General features: G+C 40.6%; 1 protein-coding gene across 5 annotated transcripts; it reads left to right on the top strand.

Annotated features, from left to right (window-relative positions):
• The first annotated feature begins 578 nt into the window (after positions 1-578).
• On the top strand, positions 579-22673 carry unkl (unk like zinc finger). 5 transcript variants are annotated; one of them, XM_079519990.1, is made up of 16 exons: positions 579-755; positions 2574-2783; positions 8412-8588; positions 9330-9463; positions 10168-10303; positions 10616-10733; positions 11634-11718; positions 12354-12502; positions 13357-13551; positions 15098-15148; positions 16379-16616; positions 17386-17472; positions 17670-17912; positions 19730-19920; positions 20657-20920; positions 21363-22673. In XM_079519990.1, the coding sequence occupies exons 1-16, from the start codon at positions 691-693 to the stop codon at positions 21540-21542; spliced, it is 2523 nt and encodes an 840-aa protein (XP_079376116.1). In that variant the 5' UTR covers positions 579-690; the 3' UTR covers positions 21543-22673. The 5 variants fall into 5 exon arrangements, with proteins under 5 accessions (XP_079376116.1, XP_079376115.1, XP_079376119.1 ...); XM_079519989.1 differs by having other exon boundaries at positions 12354-12511; XM_079519993.1 differs by lacking the exon at positions 13357-13551.
• Positions 22674-23508: the final 835 nt, after the last annotated feature.

Raw genomic sequence — 23508 nt, 5'->3', positions numbered from 1 at the left:
AGAAGTGTCTATTTGTACGTCTCTAAATGTTTTGATGAATTGAACATGGTGGACCCTGTTGTAAACAAGTGTAATGCTTAATTGGGTCGTCCACTCACAGTTAACAGCCTTTGTATTGAGTTTGTGCTTGAAATGTACTGTAATTCTGCAAACTGTTAATACATTTTTCAATCAATCAATCAATCAATCAGCAATGTTTGGAACTATAGCCCATAGGCACCCGCTTTGCGGCGAGATCAAAGCGTGTCACCACTCTCTTACTAGATTACTCTGGGGCTCCTCAGCTAAATTTGCTACCTTTGCTTTTCTACAAGAGTGCCTTAGTCTCTTCTTCTTTTTTTGCAGCCTATAGTATACTAGCCTGGCTAATAAGCCAGACCGAATCAGCCGTTGGCAAAAAAAATTGCCTGCCGGCGCAGTGTTGTGTGATATTAGTCTGGTTTATTAGCCAGGCTGATAGTATACTATATCAATTTGGCTATTTGGGGGCCCTCCCTTGGCACGAAAAAGTTTGGGAACCACTGCGTTACAATTAATGAACGCACGGCACAGTGACAGGCAGGCGGCCGGCGTGGGGCGCTCTGCTCCTGTCTGGACACAGACAGACAGGACAGCACTGCCCGTCATCACAATACGTGCATGCAGAGCAACAGATCTGCGCGCCTGCGCATTCCATTGTTTTGACTGAAAATGCCGTCGGTTTCGAAAACGGCGGCCAATGCTTCTCCTCAAACCGAGAAACCTACCCACTATACGTAAGTAAAACCAACGCTCTCGGCCGGAGAGCTAAAAAAACTCGCATTTGACATAAAAAACCAAACGCCTTTGCAACGTGCAGCAGCGGCCGTCTATTGTGCAAACGTTTTATATTCCCTTTTCGGCGTCAGCCCTTGTGTGTGTGTGCGTTAAAAACATGGTGCTTTTCCTGGCTTTGTGACACACTACCTACATGTAGCACATTTCCGATTTGCAACGCTAAAAAACGAGCGTGCAAGCCTGGAGGAGACGTGGAATTGAATACAATTTAAATGATTCTGGAGCCTGTAAGCGCGTAGAGGGGTCTTTTAAAGCGACTCGAGGAGTCGAGAAGTTGTTGTTTTTGGGGGGTTGCTTGCTGGCTAAATGATTAGCCAGGAGGAACTCGCTGCTTGTAAATAGCACGGCCTTATTTGAAGTTCCTCCTTCTTTCTCGCTTACGTACGCACAGAAGTGAACGTACGCTGCGCGGGTTCCGATGAGGGCTGCGCACGAACGCGCGCGTATCTCTTCTGTGAATGGCCAGATACGGCAGTAACCTAAACACCTAGCGCGTTGGTTTCAGCCAGGCTGCTACTATAATAGTACAATAATATTCCTTCTGTTATTTTGTTGTATTTGTATTTTCAATTCCATTTCAGGCAGCTTCATTGGCATGAGAAAACACGCGTTTTTACATTGCCAAAGCAAGTGCCAAAATATAATAAAGAACTCTTTAGGATAATCATGGGTAAAGTATAGTTGGAGGGGGCGGAGGCAGAGCATTCATTGTGTGTTTAATAAACAGACATTGCGCAGCGTAGTTATATACATGTTATATTATATATATATATATATACAGGGTGGTGTGTTTCACATTTCTCTGTAATATTGTGTATCTTTGAGTGATTGAATACTTTATTAAAAGTTTGTAGAAAAAAGCACAGGAAAGTACAGTTCAATACAAGGTCTGCTGCTATAACAGGATTTATAACCCAAGAAAGCACTATGGCTTGTTTCCATTGGGGTCCTTATTCAATTCACTTTCAATTCAAAGGATGTATCTGAGGATGTAAACATACCTTTACATTGCCAAAGCAAGTGTCAAAATATAATAAAACCGTTGAAAATGGGGAAAGTAGTCGCTGGTACTGCTACAGCATTGAGTAAGAGCTAATGCAATATTGCATCATTACCTCCATAGTCCACAGCATTTATTTACTACAGAAGAGACATGTTAGAAGTGTTACCTTTTCAAAATGTCTTGACCACTCCGCTCTACTCTTCAAAAAGCTAAATTTACTTACTGTCTTCTAGATCAACACATATCAAATATGTATCTTTAGTTTATTTATAAGCTCTCACATATATCCCCAACTATATTCCCAAACATTTTACCAATTACTTTCAAACAAATTCTCAAGTACACAATTACAAGACTAGACGGGCTACTCATCTTCATACTCCACTTTATCGTACCAGTCATAGTCAGTTAGTTTTCCATCAATACTACACTATACGACAAAAACTCTAGTGTTGATTGAAACCAAATTAATCCTTACCGGTCCAATAGGTTTCATTTCACGCTCTCAAGAGTTAAATCATTGTTAAACATCCTCTACAATTAGAGAATGTAAAATAATTGTTATTTTGATGATCAACATTTTGCCTGTTATCTCTCCTAATGGTACCAACATCAATACAGCATTGAATTGTGGACAAAATCGTATCATCAAATGGTGGTCCGTGGCTCAAATGCTGAATCAATAATAGACCTCGACATGAAAAGCGTTGGGAAAAAAAACCCCATTGATTTATATAATATGTGTTCCTTGCAGCTACCTAAAGGAGTTCCGTACGGAGCAGTGCCCGTTGTTCCTGCAGCACAAGTGCACGCAGCACCGGCCCTTCACGTGTTTCCACTGGCATTTCCTCAACCAGCGTCGCAGGCGGCCCATCCGGAGGAGAGACGGCACGTTTAACTACAGCCCCGATGTCTACTGTACCAAATACGACGAGACTACGGGCATCTGTCCCGATGGAGACGAGTAAGTGCTATTTGTTTTTGTGCCAGAGATAGGTGGCTGTGGTGTTTTTGTGTGTGTGTGAACATAATTCGTTTTTTTGTCTACTAGTTAGTGCTGCACGATTCTCGCTCAAATGTGAATCTCGATTTTCCTCCACAAGAATTGAGATGACGATTCTCACATGATTTCCATTTTTTTCCCATGAAAATATTTTATTGTCTTTAGTCTGTAGTTGCTGAACATTACTACGTTCAAAATGTGCCACCTGGAGCCAACTACTGTGGCTTTAAACAGACAACATCAAAGTGCTTGACTTAATCCTCTCTTAAAGTCTCTCTTGTAGCCAAAACATAAGATTAACAAAAATGAATTGGTGCAACCTAGTGCTGCACGATTCTTGCTCAAATTTAGAAATGAGCTCGCATAGGTGTCTGAATCTAGAAAGATCTCAGATCTTTTTTCAATTAATTGTGCAGCACTATACTGCTACTACTGCTGTTCATATGCTTCATGACCTTTTAAAACACCAATGTTGTTACAAAAATGAAATGAAAATAGTTGCCCTACAATTATGGATAGCTTTTCAGTAGGGTGCAGAATACATAGGTTCAAGGTTGTACTTTATAGTTTATTGTTACATCTTGTGTACAGTTATATACGAGTAAAACTTATTTTGGTTTGGCTTCCTTCAGACAATGCAGCAGCATAGACAATAACAACAGTAGAATAGTAATAAAAGATATTAAAGAAAAGGAGAGAATGCAAAAAAGAGCAAGGAGAGAAAGAAAGATATAGTGATTGTCCTTAATGATGGTAACGTTTCTTTCAACATTGGTAATTATGATTGTGGGAAAAGTGTGCAGTAGGTTGGTGTTTGTTTTGTTTCTGGTGTGAATGGCAGCACTGGCTCTGACTGAATGACTGTGGTAAACCAAGCTGTGTGTGGACACACCCCCTGTTTCCTGTGTCCTGATTGAACGGTCTCCTCTCACAGTCCGCTCTCATTGGTCCACACACACACAGACACACACGCACGCACGCATGCACGCATGCACGCATGCACACACACGTAGTATTGCGTAGTATTCTTTGTTTACATTATTAGGCCTTCCCAATAATGACGACCTAGCTCACTGTATCCCAAACTTTAATTTTGCTTTTAATTATTATAAAATGTCAAAACATTTTCCAAAAACATTCAGTTTTCATGAATTAATACCAAATCAAATTATCATGTCTTGAATAAATAAAATAAAAAATTAAGAAATGCCATAAATTTGAAAACAAATGTTTTAAGAAGTAGTGACAATAAGCGATCTACAAGCTCACAACCTATATTTCTATGTCCGTGGTTCTCATTTTTGTTCATGTCAAGGACCCCCAAATGTATGTATTTGGCCGTATAGAGGGTATGCGCGTGACATCATCATCAAACGCGGAAGTTATGCAAGAATGCCTACTGAGTGGCAAAAAAATACTTTCTGGCCTTGACATCCCATGGATCCAAACAGAAAAGTCATATCTGATTGCATTAAACAACATTAAATAATGTTAAACTCACTTTGCCTGTTGCTTTGCCACTCGATTTGCCACTCGATGTGCCATTCACTTTAAGCATGCGCATACCCTCTATACCCCAATCTCAAAATATGTTGTTCCAGGGACCCCCAGAAGCAAAGATATGAATTAATAACGTTCCCTGTGAAATAATATATATTCAACGATTTGCACACATTTGCACGATTTTTCAAAAATGGCAGATCTACAAGATCATAGCGCAGCACTCGGTTCGATGCTATGAGCTTGTAGATCTGCTATTCTTCAATACCTAAAGTTTAAAATAATGGTTAAAGTGCTTAATTGCTAAGGTGACACAGATGCGTTCCAGGTCTTAATGGATTAAATACATTTGTATTTGAACTTGAAGCCAATTATTGTTTGAATAAACGTAGAAGAAAGAAATGTAATTGCATAAAAATGAATAGTTTATATCAGTTCTGTAGTTTTTCAAATGTATTCACTCACTGTGTTCACATACAACTTTTATATTGTTTTTTTCCCCCCGTAGAATTGGCAAAGCTAACCTTTTTTTAAATATACTTTTAAACAACTGTAAATATATGCCTAGTGGAGTTAGGCTAATTGTTAACAACTGTAAATATGCCTAGTGGAGTTAGGCTAATTGTTGTTGTTTTTCTATAGTAAACTGTATCGTTTTGTTTGTTTGTTCTTGGTTAGGGCCGATTCATACTCCTATTTTATCGCTGTTTCGGCGCTGTAGTGCCGAAATGATTTCGGCTCGTCAGAAATCTTCAGTAGCACCGAAGAGCCGACTTTAGGACGGTACCTGCCCCCCACGAACCTCAAATGACGTCACATTGTAGGCTCTACAGCGCCGAACCGACTTTTATTCGGCTCTAAAATAGGAGTATAAATCGGCCCTTTGACTGACATTGTTGTATCCATTGGGTATCATGGGAAACACAATGTGGGCAAGTATGCCTAGCCATGGGTGCACACACCATAGTATACATCAACGGCGGCACCGGTAATTTCATGTTTGGGTCCCAAATTGAATTTGATCTTTACCACATTGCCACACAAATCATCAGCTTATTGTATTTTATTACAAGTAAATTATTTAATGTTATAGAACCCGGTTCACCACCCTTACTGTATAAGAAAGCATCTTGCTTTGCTCTTTGTTAGTGTTTTATAAATACAAGGTTAATCAGTGTTCGGTGTACGCTACATGCTGCTCAGTTAACGGTCTTTTAGCAGATTTACTCATGGTGTTTTGGCAAAACATACCATTGCTGCCAGACAGAAAGGTCATACGGTATCTCCATATTGCAACTTGTTTTGTCTTTGTAAATGAATGAATGCCCTTAATGCTTAAAATAGCAACTAGCCAATTTACAAGCCCACAATGGGATTCGTTGTGAGCTTGTAGATCTGCTATTTGTGCTATTTCTTTTATGTGAAAAGTATTTAATCAATAAAGTATATAAAAAAAAGATTGATATTAAATATTAATAATATCCACATCGGCTCCACCGGCTTTAAAATAATAATACATGATCAAAAATTTATTTCTGAAAGTAACAGTGTTGGACTAGATATGAAGGCGACGATCTTACAATGCTGATTGTCTTGTCTATAACAGTATAACTGTACCCACAGTGCAGAGATTACAATGCAGACTGTATGTTGTATAAATAGACAGTTGGAGCCACACAGTGTCGATAATAACACAATGCTGATAGATTGTATGGTGCATAATAGTTTAACACACACACACACACACACACACACACACACACACACACACACACACACACACACACACACACACACACACACACACACACACACACACACACAGTGAGTGCAGCTCTTATACAGTAATTCAACTCTGCACATAAGAGTCAGGTTGCACCTGTTAACCCATTAAGACCCGAGACCAGATTCTACAAAATGTCTTCTAAATCATGACGTTTATTATTATGTTTTAAACCTATGTTTCTATGTCGGTGGTTCTCAAACTATTTCATGTCAACGATCCCAAATATTGTTTGTATTTGGCTGGCGGACCCAATCTGAAAATATATTGTTTTCAGGGACCACCCGGAAGAAAATATTTTAGTTAAAAACTTTTTCTGTGAAAGAATGTTTTTTCTTTCCAAAGATTTGCACACAATTTTTCAAAAATGGCTGATCTACAAGCTCATAGCGCTGCACTCGGCGCCACGCTATGAGCTTGTATATCTGCTATTTTTCAACAGCTAAAGTTTAAAATAATGGTGTAAAAGTGGTTAAAAGTTAAAGATGCGTTCCAGGGCTTTATCGGTTAAGATTGAGTTACCGTACTGCATCAACATCTTCTGCTCCTCCTCCACCAATGGCAGCTATTTCTGTACAACCTTAAGTGTTACTATAGCAACGGTTGCCATTACAGATGAGGGAAATGTGTTCGATTCAACAATCTTATTGGCTATGCATTCTGAAAGGCACGGACTCACTACACCCTGCCAGCTCACTCAAGGTGCGGAATGGAATATGATGTCCATAATATTAAATTAAAATGTAGTGTAAGTGATAAAACATGATGAAATGAAACACAACGGGGAAACATATCGCATCCTCGTGTTTTACATACAATTGAGTGCAAATCTATTCTTCATTAGTTTGGATGAATGAGATATTATTAGTGGTGTTCACTGGTGTATTATAATTAGTCTATTAAGCATATTGTTGCAGAAACCGTATATCCATATTTCAACTTCAACAGTTTTCTTCCTAAATCAATGACACGTGTTGTGAGTGAGCTTGTAGATCTTCTATTTTCGCTGTATTTATAAACATTTAGAAAGTTAAAGTAGTTAAATCTATCTGCGGGTTTTATAAATATAAAACCAATTGGCCAATGAAAAGAGCTTGTTGTGACTAAATTAGTGCTGCACGATTCTTGCTCAAATTTGATCTTGATTTTCCTCACAATTCATAATTCTAATTATCTTCAGGAAAATATTTATTCTTTTAAGTCTGTAGTGTAGTTGGTTGCTGAACATTACTACATTCAAAATATGGCACCGGTCCGGGAGCCAACTACTGTGGCTTTAAAGTCTCTCTCTTTACTTGTAGCAAAAACACACGAGTAACTAAAATGAATTGGAAACTAGTGCTGCACGATTCTTGCTCAAATTTCGAAATGAGATCGCATACAGTAGGTGTCTGAATCTAGATCGCAATAATTGTATGGATTAATCGTGCTGCACTAGACTAAATCATAACTGCAGTTGTATGACTGAATGTGTGCACACTCTTCCACACAGGCATTTTGTGTAGGGTCTTACCCATAGAGCTATAAAGGTTAGAGACCGAACTGGAGCGTTAGCCCCGCCCCCCGCTATTCATTTCAGTGGAAGTTGCTCAGTGGCGTTTTGAAGCACCCGGAAGACTTCCGGAAGTATAATTATAACTCAATGGCTCGAGCGAGCGGAAGTTTAGCCTAGCCTAGCCCCGGACCTCAATTTTGAGGTCCGGGCTTACGCACGTGACGTCATGAACGTCCGTCCACCTCCATTAAAGTGCTGCAATTCCACATTTCGCCAGTAGCATCTTCAACGTTGGATAGCCTTACTGGGGGCTTGGTCTTACCTGCAAATTAATTAGTGGTATCAACAAGGCAATTCAGTGCAGCTATAATAAGTGATTATTAGGGTTTCAAGTTATTTTTTTTTATTTTTTTAAACCCATTTAGACCTGAGGACGATTCTACAAATGTCTTCAAAATCATGACAGTTTTCTGAAAAACCTATGTTTCTATGCCGGTGGCTCTCAATATTTCATGTCAAGGACTCCAAAAATATATGAAATTGGCTGCCGACTCCCATCTGAAAATATGTTTTTCCAGGCACCCCCCAGAAGCAAAGTTTTGAGTTAAAAACGTTCGCTCTGAAAGAAAAGATTTGCGCCACATTTTCACGATTTAAAAAAAAATAGCAGATCTACTATTTTTCAATAGCTGAAGTATAACATAAATAACCAAAAGGGGTTCCCGCCCAGAATGTGTTTTGATCAAAGATGTGAACATTGTTGTCTGCTTTGACTCGCTCCGTTTTCCACACTATCCCTTGTCCCTTTCAGCTGTCCTTACTTACACCGGACCACTGGGGACACAGAGCGCAAGTACCACCTCCGCTATTACAAGACTGGCACATGTATCCACGAAACGGATGCCCGCGGGCACTGTGTGAAGAATGGTCTGCACTGTGCTTTTGCTCACGGGCCACACGACCTCCGACCCCCAGTCTACGATATCAGGTGACAATCAATGCGTATATATATATATAACAGCCACAAAACATTTGAGGATTTCTTTTCATGTTGTGCAATGGGAATAATAACTGGCATATCAGGTTGTTGCATAGCAACAAGATACACAAAGAAAGGATTCAAGGAACATGTCTGTACGACGTGCACCCTGTGAACCCTCAAGTTGAGACGTTCCTTGTGGCTACATTAATTGTTTTTCTATTTTTGAAAGATTATTTTAACCCATTTAGACCTGGGGTCGATTCTACAAAATAAATCTAAATCAGTTTTCTGATAAACCGATGTTTCTATGTCAGTGATTCTCAAACTATATCATGTCCAGGACCCCAAAAAATATATATAATTGGCTGCCGACCCCCCATCTGAAAATATGTTGTTTCAGGGACCTCCCAGAAACAGAGATTTGAGTTCAAATCGTTCGCTCTGAAAGAATATATATTCAAAGATTTGCGCCACATTTTCAAGATAAAAAAAAAAAGCAGATCTACAAGCTTGTAGATCTGCTATTTTTCAACAGCTAATGTATAATAAAACACCAAAAGGGGTTCCCGTCCTGAATAGGTTAAGCTTGTCTTAGAGGTTTGTCCTGTTCCAACAATGGAGGAGTAATGTGGTGTACAGACAGAACTAGTGAAGCTGGTTTCATACGTTACACTTTGGGAGATTTTGGGACTAGATCAACTATTGTGAAGTCTTCTTCTCTGACTGACGTAAGCTTTCTGTGCACAGAGAAATCCAAGCACAAGAGGCCCTCCAGAACGGACAGCTGGGATCTGGAGAAGGCATCCCTGATCTTCAACCTGGCGTTCTGGCCAGCCAAGCTATGATAGAGAAGACCCTTACAGAGGACCCCCGGTGGCAAGGTGATTGATTGACTGATATGTTTATTGACAATGTTTACATGTACAGAAAATACGTGTGTGTGTGTGTGTGTGTGTGTGTGTGTGTGTGTGTGTGTGTGTGTGTGTGTGTGTGTGTGTGTGTGTGTGTGTGTGTGTGTGTGTGTGTGTGTGTGTGTGTGTGTGTGTGTGTGTGTGTGTGTGTGTGTGTGTGTGTGTGTGTGTGTGTGTGTGTGTGTGTGTGTGTGTGTGTGTGTGAGAGATGTGCGCACAAGAGACATGGGTGCATAACACAAGTCAGGAGCATATGCAATAGTAAAACGATACAGCATTCATTAAATGTACAATAGTTTAATAATAATGGTAAAGATAAACATTTACAATTTACCAAAAAAGAAAGACTGGGGCAAATGATGAGGACCTGATCAGACGTTTAACTGTGTCAGATAAACTCCTTGATTTCAGAGAAGGTTTTTTTTCGTCGACTTATTAGACATTTACACTCTTAAATCGGCATTGGCACTATACTTTGACTCTTTATTCCATCTAAAACAAATCTCTTTTTCCCAAAAAATAGCCGAACTACATTAAGCTATGTGTCACATTGTGATTTGTAGATCGGGTATTTTGGGGGCGATGGTTAACCCCAGAATAGTGATGCTAGGGTTCACGTGGTTAAATGAAGAAGAAGAAAATAGAATATTTCACAATCTTTTTTTTTTTTGCAGACACCAATTTTGTGTTGGCCAACTACAAAACGGATCAGTGTACCAAGCCTCCTAGACTATGTAGACAAGGCTACGCGTGCCCTCACTACCACAACAGCAGAGACCGAAGAAGAAATCCACGCAAGTTCAAATACAGGTGAGATGATGCCACTCTTTGGGAATATAACCCATTTTGACCTGAGATCAGATTCTAAAAATGTCTTCTACATCCTGACAGTTTTCTGAAAAAGCTATGTTTCTATGTCAGTCGTTCTTCGATTTTTCAAAAATAGCAGACCTACAAGCTCGTAGCGCGCCTAAAGCAAAAGCATAGCTAAAGCATAACATAATGCTAACACCAAAAGGGGTTCCCGCCCAAAATGGGATAAGCAAGATTACGTTGTGTGTGTAGGATTTGTATGTAATAACTATGTATGACTCAAGACATGTGGAATCCTGTGAATTGCAGGTCAACTCCATGCCCTAATGTGAAACACGGGGACGAGTGGGGCGAGCCCTCAAAGTGTGACAGCGGGGACGGCTGCCAGTATTGTCACTCCCGCACCGAACAGCAGTTCCACCCAGAGGTGTGTGTGAATATATGTTTGTTTGCTCCAAAAGATGTAAACAGTCTATTTTTGGATCTCGTCAATAGAGGGTATGCGCATGCATAAAGTCAATGGAAAATCGAGTGGCAGAGTGAGTGGCAAAGTGAGTTTAACGTTGTTTAACGTTGTTTAACGTCGTTTAAAGCAATCGGATGTATGGGCTGTCAAGTCCAGAAAGTAGTTTTTTGCCACTCAGTAGGCATTTCCACTTTACTTCCGGCTATGATGATGATGTCACGCGCATACCCTCTATAGTCAGTACTTGGTTGAAACGCAACATTCTTTTGGGCTCTTTTTTTAAAATCATGTGTTTTACAGAGGACTCAAACTATGGTTGAATTCAAATCAACCTGACTTGAATGATTGCTTTTGTTTTGTTTCACAAGTTAATGTAATGGGTATGATTTTGATTATATAGTATATATTCCCTTTTTGAGTGGTGCAACCACTCCTATAGACAGCTATGTGTGTGTGTGGCTGTGTTGAAGCACGGAAATAGCGTTTGTTCACCACCAAGTGTCACTGTTGCACAGCCTAACACACAGACACAGACACACACACAGGCCAGGGAGGTGGGCAGTACAGTACAGTACAGTACAGTACAGTACAGTACAGTACAGTACAGTACAGTACAGTACAGTACAGTACAGTACCACTCACTTCAGACAGGTCTGATTTTTTTGAACTTTAATTGGGTAACTGTAATTGGGTTTTTAGACTAAGGTGTTTGAATCTTTAGAAACGTTCTGTGGACAGGTGTTGAGAACGAGCACTCATGCTAATACAGTGTAAGCGACGCATCTACACATTCCAATGTGATTGTGATGTCCATGTCAAATAAATAAACGCATCATAACATGTATTTCCCTCCTCCTTAAGATCTACAAATCAACCAAATGCAATGACATGAGGCAAACTGGATACTGCCCCAGAGGTCCATTCTGTGCATTTGCACATGTAGAACGTAAGTGAAGTAGCAGTCACTTCTATTATCATTGCTGTTGGCCAGAAGAAACCTTGTACGTCTATTGTCTATTTATGTTCTTTTCATGAAAGTAAGTTTGCAATGCACACTGTGAGCTTCAGGCGTTGGCACTAAGGGTAGCCCACTTGCCCCTGGTAGGTAAATGAAACTTTTCGGGCAGGTGGAGTTTACTTTCAGGTTGCCTGACCCGACCCGGGTAAGTGCTCGTTTGACAGGGGACGCAACCTTCTTTAAACACAACACATGATATCTGTCTAAACACCTTAACGTGGCCAGAGCCCTCTGACATTTATGATCGCACAGCCCCAGCAAGTAAAAAAAGTGTTAAATTGAGCAGTAATTCTATCTATCATTTAATATTGGACCATTTTGCTTTTCGGGCAAGTGGACATGACCTTTGGGAAGTAGAACAATGACCTGTACTTGCCCAACAGGCAAGTGCCTGTGAGACCTTAGTGTCAACCCCCTGATCTGCAATGTTTTGCTGTTTTTGAAAACAAATAAATGCATTGAAAGATCCCTATACTATGACAAAATAGGAACGGGTTGAAAGTGATGTCTGTTCTAGGTTGTGTGTATTTCACAGTTTTAATTTATTTATTTCTTCGATCCAGGAATTCCCTCCACAGAAGAGACCATGAGTTCGCTCATAACGGCGATCCAGTCAGGATCTCAGTCTCAGCAGTATTCAGAATGTTGTCCAGTCAGCGAGTGGAACAGTGGAGGCAGCTCCACCAACTCTGCCAGCAGCAGCAACGGACAAGTAGGAAGTGTATGTTGTTGTCACGCGCGTCATGCTAGGGCTGGCCCGATATATACACCACTTAACCCATTTAGGCCTGACCTCAACATTTAAAAAAAAATCTTCTAAATCCTCCAGTTTTCTGAAATAAATATTTTCACGATTTTTCAAAAATAGCAGACCTACAAGCTCGTAGCGCGCCACTCGGTGGCGCGCTATGAGCTTGTAGATCTGCTATTTTTCAATAGCTAAATTATAACATAATGTTTAAAACACAAAGGGGTTCCCGCCCAAAATGGGTTAAGATCAGTTTCCACCGTTATTTGCAATTATTACGAACGACAAATGAATTGCCCAGCCCTACATTATACTACGTAACGCCTTAACTACTTTGGCCTTCTCTACAACACATGTCTGCATTATGCTTTGCTTCAAGTCGCGTCATTTTCAAAATTTATTTTGTTTTTGCTATTGCAATGTATATTTGTTGCAAATTTTACATCATTGTCCTTGTTTTGCTGTTCCTGACATTCCATTCATGAGTTTGAGGAACAGAAGAAAGTTGTCTTATTGTAAGGTTACTTAAGGCCTATTCATAGTCCAGTATTAGGTGATAAGGTGACCACTGAAACCGTGGTTTGTAAAACCAGAGAGAAGTCTTTAGAGAGCGATGTTGGAGTTTTCGGTGGTCACCTTATCACCTAAAACTGGAGTATGAATACATGCCTCAACGTTATTTATTTTCTCCTGACCCAAAGGTCTCTAAACTTAACGCCTTCTTACTCAAATGATTTAAATCCAGGGACATTTCTATAGTATTATTTTTGGGGATCAGCATTTCATTAAGATCCATGATGTTCGCTTCTCTTCCTCAGGTGTCATGTTCTAGTAGCCCGACCATAACGCCCATCTCAGGAAGCAACAGTGTGTTATCCCCAATGGGAACAACCCCCGGCAGGCCCAAATCCTTTACTAACGGTAGCTTATGTTCAGAGTCCAGCGCGCCCGGCGTCTCCTCTCTGACGTCTTACTACTACCCTAAAGCTCCGGGCTTTGAACGAGAGGATCAGGTACACAACAAGACTCCCACTCTAAAGTCTGTCTCAGGAAGACTGCTGACTGCATAACTTAGGCCCGGATGCTCGTTTCTTTTGTCATGTTTTTATCTTAACATTTAAGTTCTCTGTCTCTTGTCTTTGTGTTTCATTGTCATTGTTTTATTCATTGTGAAATGTCATGCTGAATTAAACGCGCTGCACTAGTCTCTTAATAATCTAACAAGGCGGCGGCCGCAGCTGAGCACATTTCACTTTTGCAGGGGTAAAGCCTAATCTATGCTCTGTCGCACGAGCGTATCGCACTGCAAAAATATCAGACCCACAAGCTCACAGGGCTGAACACGACCCAATGCAGGGTTTTGTCAAGGGTTCGATTAGCTGTTGCCACCCTTAGTTGAAACCGAGAACCATGTTGACTGAAAATATAATGGCTTTTGAGGTGGATTGTCCCTTTTCATTACCGTTGCCAGTGTGTAGCTACGTCCACTGCTGTTCAAAGGTCTCTGAACCCCATAGATTGCACTGCCGATAACGATATCACCCTCAAACTATTAGGACAATGTTTCTAATGCGTCGTTAAGTCCAATCTAGGGTCAAATATTTGACCAATTCTTAGCCCAGAGCTATCCTTGGATCAAGCCTAAGGGCCGATTCATACTCCTATTTTAGAGCCGAATAAAAGTCGGTTCGGCGCTGTAGAGCCTCCAATGTGACGTCATTTGAGGTTCGGGGGGGGCGGGTACCGTCCTAAAGTCGGAAATCATTTCGGCACTACAGCGCAGAAACGGCAGTAAAATAGGAGTATGCGTTCAGACTTAGATGGTTAGAGCGGCGCGATTACATACAAAGTCAATGCAAAGATGAGAATTGCGCAAACGGGAGCGGCGCGGTACAAACGGGACGAACCGAGGCGAATATATATAAGTGATATATAAGTGTATATATATTCAGGACTGAACGCAGCTTAAGAGGTGGCCCATGGTTGTAATTTAGCCACACCTTGTTGCCTTGAATTGCTTTTTCGTAGAATTTCTTGCCCATGCAAGTTTGGCATACAAACTTAATTTAAGTTTATGTTGTTCTATCTAAATGGATTTTTCAGCAGGACATGAAGGCAAAGTGCATACACATTCAGCCTAGAAGCATGAGAAACATAGAAGATACAGTGAAACAACAATGTAACATTTAGCACATTAGCAAATACGTTGCAACATAAAGTACATAGAGATTGTTACATAGTGGTATGTACGACTGTACGTAGATAACCCCCCTCCAGACCAAGACTTTGCTTCAAGTCAGGAGTGTCCAAGGTTGGAATCTGAAAGTCATGTTACTTAATACTTAGCCTGCCTTAGGGCTAAGAATTTAGCAAATCGTTTTTTGGTTTACAAGGTTCCTAAATGTACATTTAGCCCTTGAATAAATACAATGAATGTGGAGGTTGTACGTAGTTTCTAACCTACTGTATGTATAGGCATGAATGTAGATTTTTGACACTTTATTGAGGATAATGACCTTTGTTTGGCGTTTTTCTTTTTTGTTACCCAATTATTTTCAGATTAAGAACAAGGGACTGATGGATCACAAATTTATGGACCAAGATAAACAGGTTTGTGCTCGAATGACTACAGTATACTGTTTAGATAGTAGTGTTACTCAGTGGTGTTTTGCTCGTAGAATAAAACACCATCTTAACACATTTTGTGCCCAAAACGTCTGTGGATGTCCTGGGTATTACCGCACGTGCATAGCCCAAGACGTCTGTGGACGTCTTTGAAAAAAAAAATATATATATATATTTTTATTTATTTTTTATTTTTATTTTATTTTTATTAAAAAAAATCAGAAAAATCAAAACACTTTTTTTTTTTTTTTAACACATGGTGCCAAAGTTTGTGTTTTCGCCATTGAGAATGCATTTGGCGTTTAAATTAAATAACTCAGAAACTATAAAACATTTCAAAGTAAAAAGTTCCAGCATGTGTCTCCACAGTCAGCTGAATTATAAAAAATGTGAATGGATTTTCTAGGTGAAAGTGATTTTGGGCAGTTTTGCGTGGGCTCTCAATGTGTTAAGTACCCACTACTTTGCATAATAACAGCTTTAACTGTTTACCTGAATGCACGTTCTCATACAAGCCGCGACATAGCAGTATGGCTCCAGTAGGCTACCTCTTCTGTGGTGTTCTGCATGCAACAAGAATGCCGCCGCCTCCATCAAGAACAGATTCGTCCAAAGCAAACGTTTTTACCGTGGTTTCAGCTACTTCAGCGCAGTAAAGAAGTTGTCTGATTATTTTAACTTTTACTTTTGTGTTTGTGTGTCTAAAACTCATACACTATAAACACTACTAGGCATAATAACCCATTCTGGGCGGGAACCCCCTTTTGGTGTTTTAACTAAGCATTATGTTATACTTTAGCTATTGAAAAATAGCAGATCTACAAGCTCATAGCGCGCCACCGAGTGGCACGCTACGAGCTTGTAGGTCTGCTATTTTTGAAAAATCGTAAAAATGCGGCACAAATCTTTGAATATATATTCTTTCAGTGCGAACTTTTTTTTTTATTTCGACGTCAGGCCTGCGCACATGTATGCACGTGGGTGGGCACGTGCATCACGCGCCCGGTACCGCCGTCCCGTGGTACCGGGAAAAAAAACACCATTACACCACCGGTGTTACTACATGGTTCTGTATATAGTATTTTAGTGTCTCTGTTTTTCCAGCATGGCTCCTCAGGTGAGCTGTGTGGAAAAGGGACTGTGTCTGGCTGGCACTGCTCTCGTGAAACCAACGTCATCCATTAATGAATTGTTTTCTCATGCTTCCCTTTTCAGACACACCATAGTGTTTTTTCTGTGGTGAACCCCATGGCATCGAGCATTACCTCCAGTATGACATCAAATAGTGTTTTTTCTCTGGTGAACCCCATGGCGTCCAGCATGACCTCCAGTATAACGTCGAGCTTGGCCTCTAGCGTTGGCTCGGACAGTTCATCACCCACCACCTTATCCACGATGAACGTGAAAGCCACGCCTTTCTATCCCGGGAGCAACACGGTGGAGTCTGTTATAGGTGAGAACCTTGTATAAGCCCTATTAGGGATGCAACTTATCGATTACTTGATAACCTTATTGATTGATTCACCGGTTAGTTGATAAGCAGCGTTTTTTATTAATTTTTTATTTGAGAATCTTAATTTCCCTCAATGTCTAACATAAAAATCTACACTTTGCTGATATACAGAGAGTACAAAAGGCATATTATATCCCTTAATCAAATATTTATTTGACCATTTGAGATACATGGCCAGGCAATGGCATCTTTTATGAGGAATGAAATGAAAAGTGCACTGTCTTGTCTGTCACATCACATGCAAAAGCAGAGATGTTTAACCGGCTCACGTGTGTGTTCTTTGGCCACGCGCAGACAGCATTACATTCAATTCATTGTTAACTGTTAAGTTTAATTGAAGAATTTCTGAACGGCGATTAACTATGAACATCCCTAAGCCTTATATGGGTTTCCTTTCTCACCCGTGCTTATTTCTGTGTCTTTTAATAATTTTACTATTTGTACTGTTGTAATTGTGCGAAATAATGAATCAAATAAAAATTAAGTAAAGCAAAGACTGATCACTTTCAACCTGATGTTCGAAAATAGCAGATCTACGAGCTATTTGTCACAGTGTGACAAATAGTAGAATGGCCAACCTCGTAGGTTGGCCATTCTACTGTCTTGTCATACAACAACAAAGTGTAACATAGACTGGTCGTGTTCAAACGTCCACTGTCCTGTATCTTACGGTCCATTGTTCTGTTTCGTCTTTGTCCTTTTCTTTAAGGATCGGCTCTTGACCTGAATTTCAGTGACATCAACGTTGCGTCTCTCGAAAGGGAGTTAGAAGAACAGGGAAACGACTGTTTTACGAGTAAGAGCTTTTTTTAAAAAAAACCTATGTTTATTGATTTTTCTTTACAACATAGTATTTTCAAAGCAATTATTCACATATATTTACGAGTAAGAGCTCTTTAGTAAATTATATACATGTGTTTTCCTTGGCCGTCGTCCCAACGTATTTAATACACAAAACAAAAATCACTATTCATGTACTCTCTCTCCCTATAGGTCAGAGGTTGCTAGCCGGGTCCGCCCCAGTTAACATTCCTGGCTCACTTGCCCGATCCACCTCCTTTAATTCCTCATCATCACTCTCCACCTCCCCTTTAAGTTCCCTTTCTCAGTCCCTGTCCCAGTCTCTGATGTCAGGGATGGTATCACAGCCAAATCAGCCTCCAGGCACCGTGCTAGCCAAACAACACGAGCACGGCCTCCTGGGAACACATAACTCCAACTCCCAGAATTCTCTGGGTAAGACTGCGAGGATGGCATGGTTTCATTTATACCTGTATTAGTCTCTACAATACACCAATAGATCTAAAACAAAATGTCAAGGTCTTCCCTTAACTCTGACAGTATACAAAATTACAAATGGAAGCAAATGGACCCACTAGGGTCCATTTGGTTACATTTGTAAATTGTATACTGTCCGAGTTAGACTTGTAAGGGTCCGTTTAGATTCCCCTAAAGGAACCCAGAGAGTCCATATAATCCACTTTGAGAAACACTGGTCTACTCTAGTCTACACCATAGCAAAATGTATTGGGATGCGTACGTGCACATCCACGCCTTTTAGCCTGTGTGCTGCCATTGGCACCTTTGCAAGACATTTAATGCGTTTACAATAGTACACATTAGTTTAAAAATGTAGATGAGAGCAAAGATTAAGAAAAAGATGAACCCATTTAGGCCTGACGTCGAAATAAAAAAAAAGTCTGAAAGAATATATGTTAAATTTTCAAAGATTTGTGCCGCATTTTCACGATTTTTTAAAAATAGCAGACCTACACGCTCGTAGCGCGCCACTCGGTGGCGCACTATGAGCTTGTAGATCTGCTATTTTTCAATAGCTAAATTATAACATAATGTTTAAAACACCAAAAGGGGTTCCCGCCCAAAATGGGTTAAGACATGAAATAGATTTGGTACGGTAGGGAACAACCAGAATTCTATTCAGCAGTTTTGTGTTGGTTATTAGGCTAGAACACCGTCATGGAAACGGTGTTTTGAAGCATTTAAAATGTTTTGTTAGCGAAATAAATTAAACTTGAATTAAAAAAGTAGTCATTGCTACTCTGCGAGGTCATGCAGCGTTAAGTGTCTTTTCACGCGGGGAGCGATTGACACGCGTAGTTATTCATTTTCACTGAGCAGTGTGGGCAATTTGACGTGCGGGTGCAATTACGCTGACGTGTTTGTCCTTTTCTCACGCCCACCCGCTACCAAAATTAAAATGTGTTACTGTTGAACCTTATTCCACACCACACATAGAAACGTGTCTTAATTCACGTAGGGAGTGCAGTGCGACCCCGTGAATCCAAGCAGGTAGGCAGGCATAGTGTGCCCCCCCCCCCCTATGTGAAAAGACCTTTAGTCTTAGACTCTGACCGTGTAAAAATGTACCCTCACGTAATTTGTTTCACTCTAAATCACTGTTTCCCAAACGCCTATTTGTGGCTCGCGGACACAATGTTAAGGGTCCCCTTCGTTTTTATTTGTTTTTTAATTATCTAAAAAAAAAAATCCCAAAAAAGCAAAACTGCTTTTCGTCATTTCACGAAGAATTAAAAGAAAAATCTTAAGAAATTCCATAAATTGGAACAAAATATTGAAGATGTGGTAGATCTAGGCTATTTTCACTAGTTTGGGTCCCGGGGCGAAATATCTCATTTCTGTTTTGGGTCACGGGATAAAAGCTGCTCTGGAACCACTGCTCTTAACCCATTTTGGGCGGGAACCCCTTTTGGTGTTACATACATTATGTTATAATTTAGCTATTGAAAAATAGCAGATCTACAAGTTCATAGCGCGCCACCGAGTGGCGCGCTATGAACTTGTAGGTCTGCTATTTTTGAAAAATCGTTAAAATATGCCTCAAATCTTTCCGAAAATTGTCATGATTTAGAAAACTTTTTTTTTTAATTTCGACGTCAGGCCTGAATGGGTTAAATCAACAGGATTGTGCTGTGTGTGTGTTACACATTATTGTTTTGTGTCTGTAACACATCCTGCTGTGTGTTACACATTATTGTTTTGTGTATGTAATAACTCCTGCGTGGTGCTCCCAGGGTTGAACGGAGGATCTGGCAGCATATGGGACTTTGTAAGTGGCAGCTTTTCACCGAGCCCGTCTCCAGTGTTCAGCAGCCTGGCCTCCTCCGCCAGCAACAGTGCTGATCTGGCCCGCCTAATGAGAGAGCTGGACGAAGCCAAGAGGAAAATCAAACAGTGGGAAGAGGCGTGGCATCAAGTCAAACAGGTCAGTGTTAAACCTCCCGCTCAAAAAGCACAGAACTCGCAGCAGCGACAATGACACGTCGGTGTCATTTGAAGCACTACGATAATACCGTCGTGGTAATTAACACAATGCAATACTATGTAAGCATATATTATAGCGGGCAGTAGTACGATATATTGTAAATCAATTAACAGCTTGACTGCGGGGATTAAATAATCGTGATCTCAGATCTCCCTGCCTAGTTTTCATTAAGAGCCACTGCGCCGACATGATCGTTGCTTTTACACGAAACTCTGCTTTAAAATGTTCTAATCACTTGCCTTAGTGTTGAAAAATATTCCAAAGTGGCGATCGCAACAACAGAGTGGAGAACGAACGCGGCCACTGTGCGCCACCGCCACCATTGCAAGGCATTGGGCCTCAATTTCAATAAGCCCCGTAAGTCTTAAAATGTATTAAAAATGCGAATTAAACAATGAAAACATAACTCGTGTAACTCGTTATTGGGAGGGGAAGCTGTTCTACAGTCAATTAACTTGTGTTAGGGAGGGAAAGTGTTAAAATCGATTCAAACTGGTGACAATTTAAATGGTTGCTCAGTCAACGGCGAATCCCCTTGGCCAAGGGAGATATTCAGCATCTGATCTTCAGGCGTAACTATAGTTGTGCTACTCCTATATCTAGGCCAACCTGTCATCTAATAACAGAAGCTAGCATTGTTTTGTCACGTGACTACATTTCCACTTTGGTCTTCCAGGCATGTGAAGCTTGCCAGAAAGACGCGCACGATGCGAAGGATCAGGCCAAGTCGGCGGACGCAGAGCGGCAGCTAGCGGAGCAGAAGTGGGAGGAGACAGAGCGCACGCTGAAGGAGCTTCAGGGGGACTTTGACGTGCTCTGTCGAAGCCCCGCCGGGACGACGCCTCTGCTGCGCAGCTACGGGGAGCTGGACAAGCTGCCCTTGTCCAAGCTCCACTCCCTCCAGAGTCAGCTGCGTACTGACCTAGACCTGATAGACGGGGTAAGGAAGACTAGATCCTCACGCATAGCATTTCACTTGTAGCCGCCGATCCATCAGGACAGACATCAACTCAAAACGTTGTCATCAAAGCATGTTGAAGTCGGTTATCCCATTTTGGGCGGGAACCCCTTTTGGTGTTAGCATTATGTTATGCTTTAGCTATTGAAAAATAGCAGATCTACAAGCTCATAGCGCGCCACCGAGTGGCGCGCTACGAGCTTGCAGGTCTGCTATTTTTTGAAAAATCGAAGAACCACTGACATAGAAACATAGCTTTTTCAGAAAACTGTCAGGATGTAGAAGACATTTTTTAACCCAGTCTATCAGGACAGACATCAACTCAAAACGTTGTCATCAAAGCATGTACGTTTGAAATGTTTGCATGGATTCTGTTCTCACGAGTTACTTGCAACTGATCTGCGTTCTTTTCTCCCCCCCTTAGGTAATATATCAGCTTCAGTCAAAGAAATGTATAGTTTGCCAAAAGCATGATCGTTGCGTTGTTCTGCAGCCTTGCCAACATTATGTACTTTGTGAGAACTGTGCGCCTAGTAAAACAGAATGTCCGTACTGTAGAACAAAGATATTGAAGTGGTGTTCTACTATTCAAGGTACTATTTAAAGAATTAAGCCCTTTGAAAAACTACTAATGCATATTATGCTTTACATTACATTTTTCTACATAGCAACTTGTTTAATATAGTGATGGAATTGATAATTTATAATTGAGTAGAATTGCAAAAATGATGTTTGACTGATGAACTAAGATCCGTTATGATAATATGATTTGGACTCCAAAAGGGATTCCGTCGTAGGTTTTTGCTCATTTTAAAGTTTCCGCTCTGTCAATGCCACCCTTTCCAATGCTCTGATAGAAAAGCTATGCAGTTAGAAACCACAACAGTGACATCGCCTTGCAATGCTCATTTGATTTCCATTTATATATTACTAATTTAATGTTTGAGTGGCGTGCGCCACAAACGGCACAGACCCTACTGGAGTACTGACACGGTGTTCACACCTGTGCCCCTTCTCATCTAATGCATCCACCAGTACATGAATTTTCTTTTATTTGCACTTGTCATCAAGCGGTGTCTGAATTCTCTACGTTGAGGGATTAGCGATTTATCTTGCAAAAAAGAAAATGCAAATATTGCATTTGCCATCCATTACTTTCTTGAAGAATATGCAAAGTCACACGTAAGTAGAAAGTTAGGCGGCTCATGGAAAGTTGCAACACTGTCCTTTTTTTATTTATTTTTTCAAAAGACCTTTTTCACTTTTCCAGGTTCCATGGTAACGGGTGACATAATTGAACTCGATATCACCTAGTAGAGCAGCTTAAAATAGCTCAATCTGTTTTAGTAAATGAGAATTACTCTAACTATCTAGTCAGCTTTTCATTTTGTCTTAAAAAGAAATGTCTGGCATTGATTTCAAGCAATTTGAAAAGACATGGCAACCACGGCATCCCCTGTGAAACATGGTCTCTTGGCATAAACAAATAGCAGACCTACAAGTTCATAGCGCGCCACTCGGTGGCGCGCTATGAGCTTGTAGATCTGCTATTTGTGTGAGGGCCGGCCCTCTTATTGATCACTGCTAATTAACCCATTCAGGCCTGACGTCGAAATTTAAAAAAAAAAGTTTTCTAAATCATGACAATTTTCTGAAAGATTTGAGGCACATTTTAACGATTTTTAAAAAATAGCAGACCTACAAGTTCATAGCGCGCCACTCGGTGGCACGCTATGAGCTTGTAGATCTGCTATTTTTCAATAGCTAAATTATAACATAATGTTTAAAACACCAAAAGGGGTTCCCGCCCAAAATGGGTTAATGGTTAATGTGGTTAAACGCTAACGTGACATGGATGCGTTCCAGGTCTCAATGGATTAAGCTACTGGTCATCATGATAGTTCTGATTGTATTTTCTCTTTACTGCAAAAAGTAAGGACAAATTCCAGAAGCCAGGCGACAAAGCTGAACACAAAGCATAATGTATTACATTTACAGCATGTATATTTTTGCTGTATGAGGTTAATCATTCTCCAGTATTTCATTTTTCAAGTGGAAAGTAAAATAAGGGTGACAAGTTAAATTTACGGCATATAAAAATCCGTTTTTAGCAACACCCGTAGTGGATCGTAAAAGGGCATGTGCAAGGACGTCAAAATATCTTATAATACTGCCAGTAAAATGCTCTATGAACTACAAAATGCATCACAAACTTATCTGGTGGTGGTGTGAAATCTAAAATGGGCAAAACACAAACGCAATCGTTATTCGCTTCAAAGGGGAATCTCACTAAATATAAGAGTTGCCATGTTATTTATTGGCAGTGGTTCTCAAACTAGGTTCCTGGCCGGGGGACCCCCAGGGACCCCCTTGACGAGTTCAGGGATTGTAAGGCGCGATTCATACTCCTATTTTAGAGCCGAATAAAAGTCGGTTCAGCGCTGTAGAGCCTACAATGTGACGTCATTTGAGGTTCGGGGGGGGCGGGTACCGTCCTAAAGTCGGCTCTTCGGTGCTACTGAAAATTTCTGACGAGCCGAAATCATTTCGGCACTACAGCGCCGAAACAG

The sequence above is a fragment of the Electrona antarctica genome, assembly GCF_951216825.1.
Source record: "Electrona antarctica genome assembly, chromosome: 14".
Lineage (NCBI taxonomy): Eukaryota > Metazoa > Chordata > Actinopteri > Myctophiformes > Myctophidae > Electrona > Electrona antarctica.
This window is presented reverse-complemented; position numbering and strand designations above follow the sequence as displayed.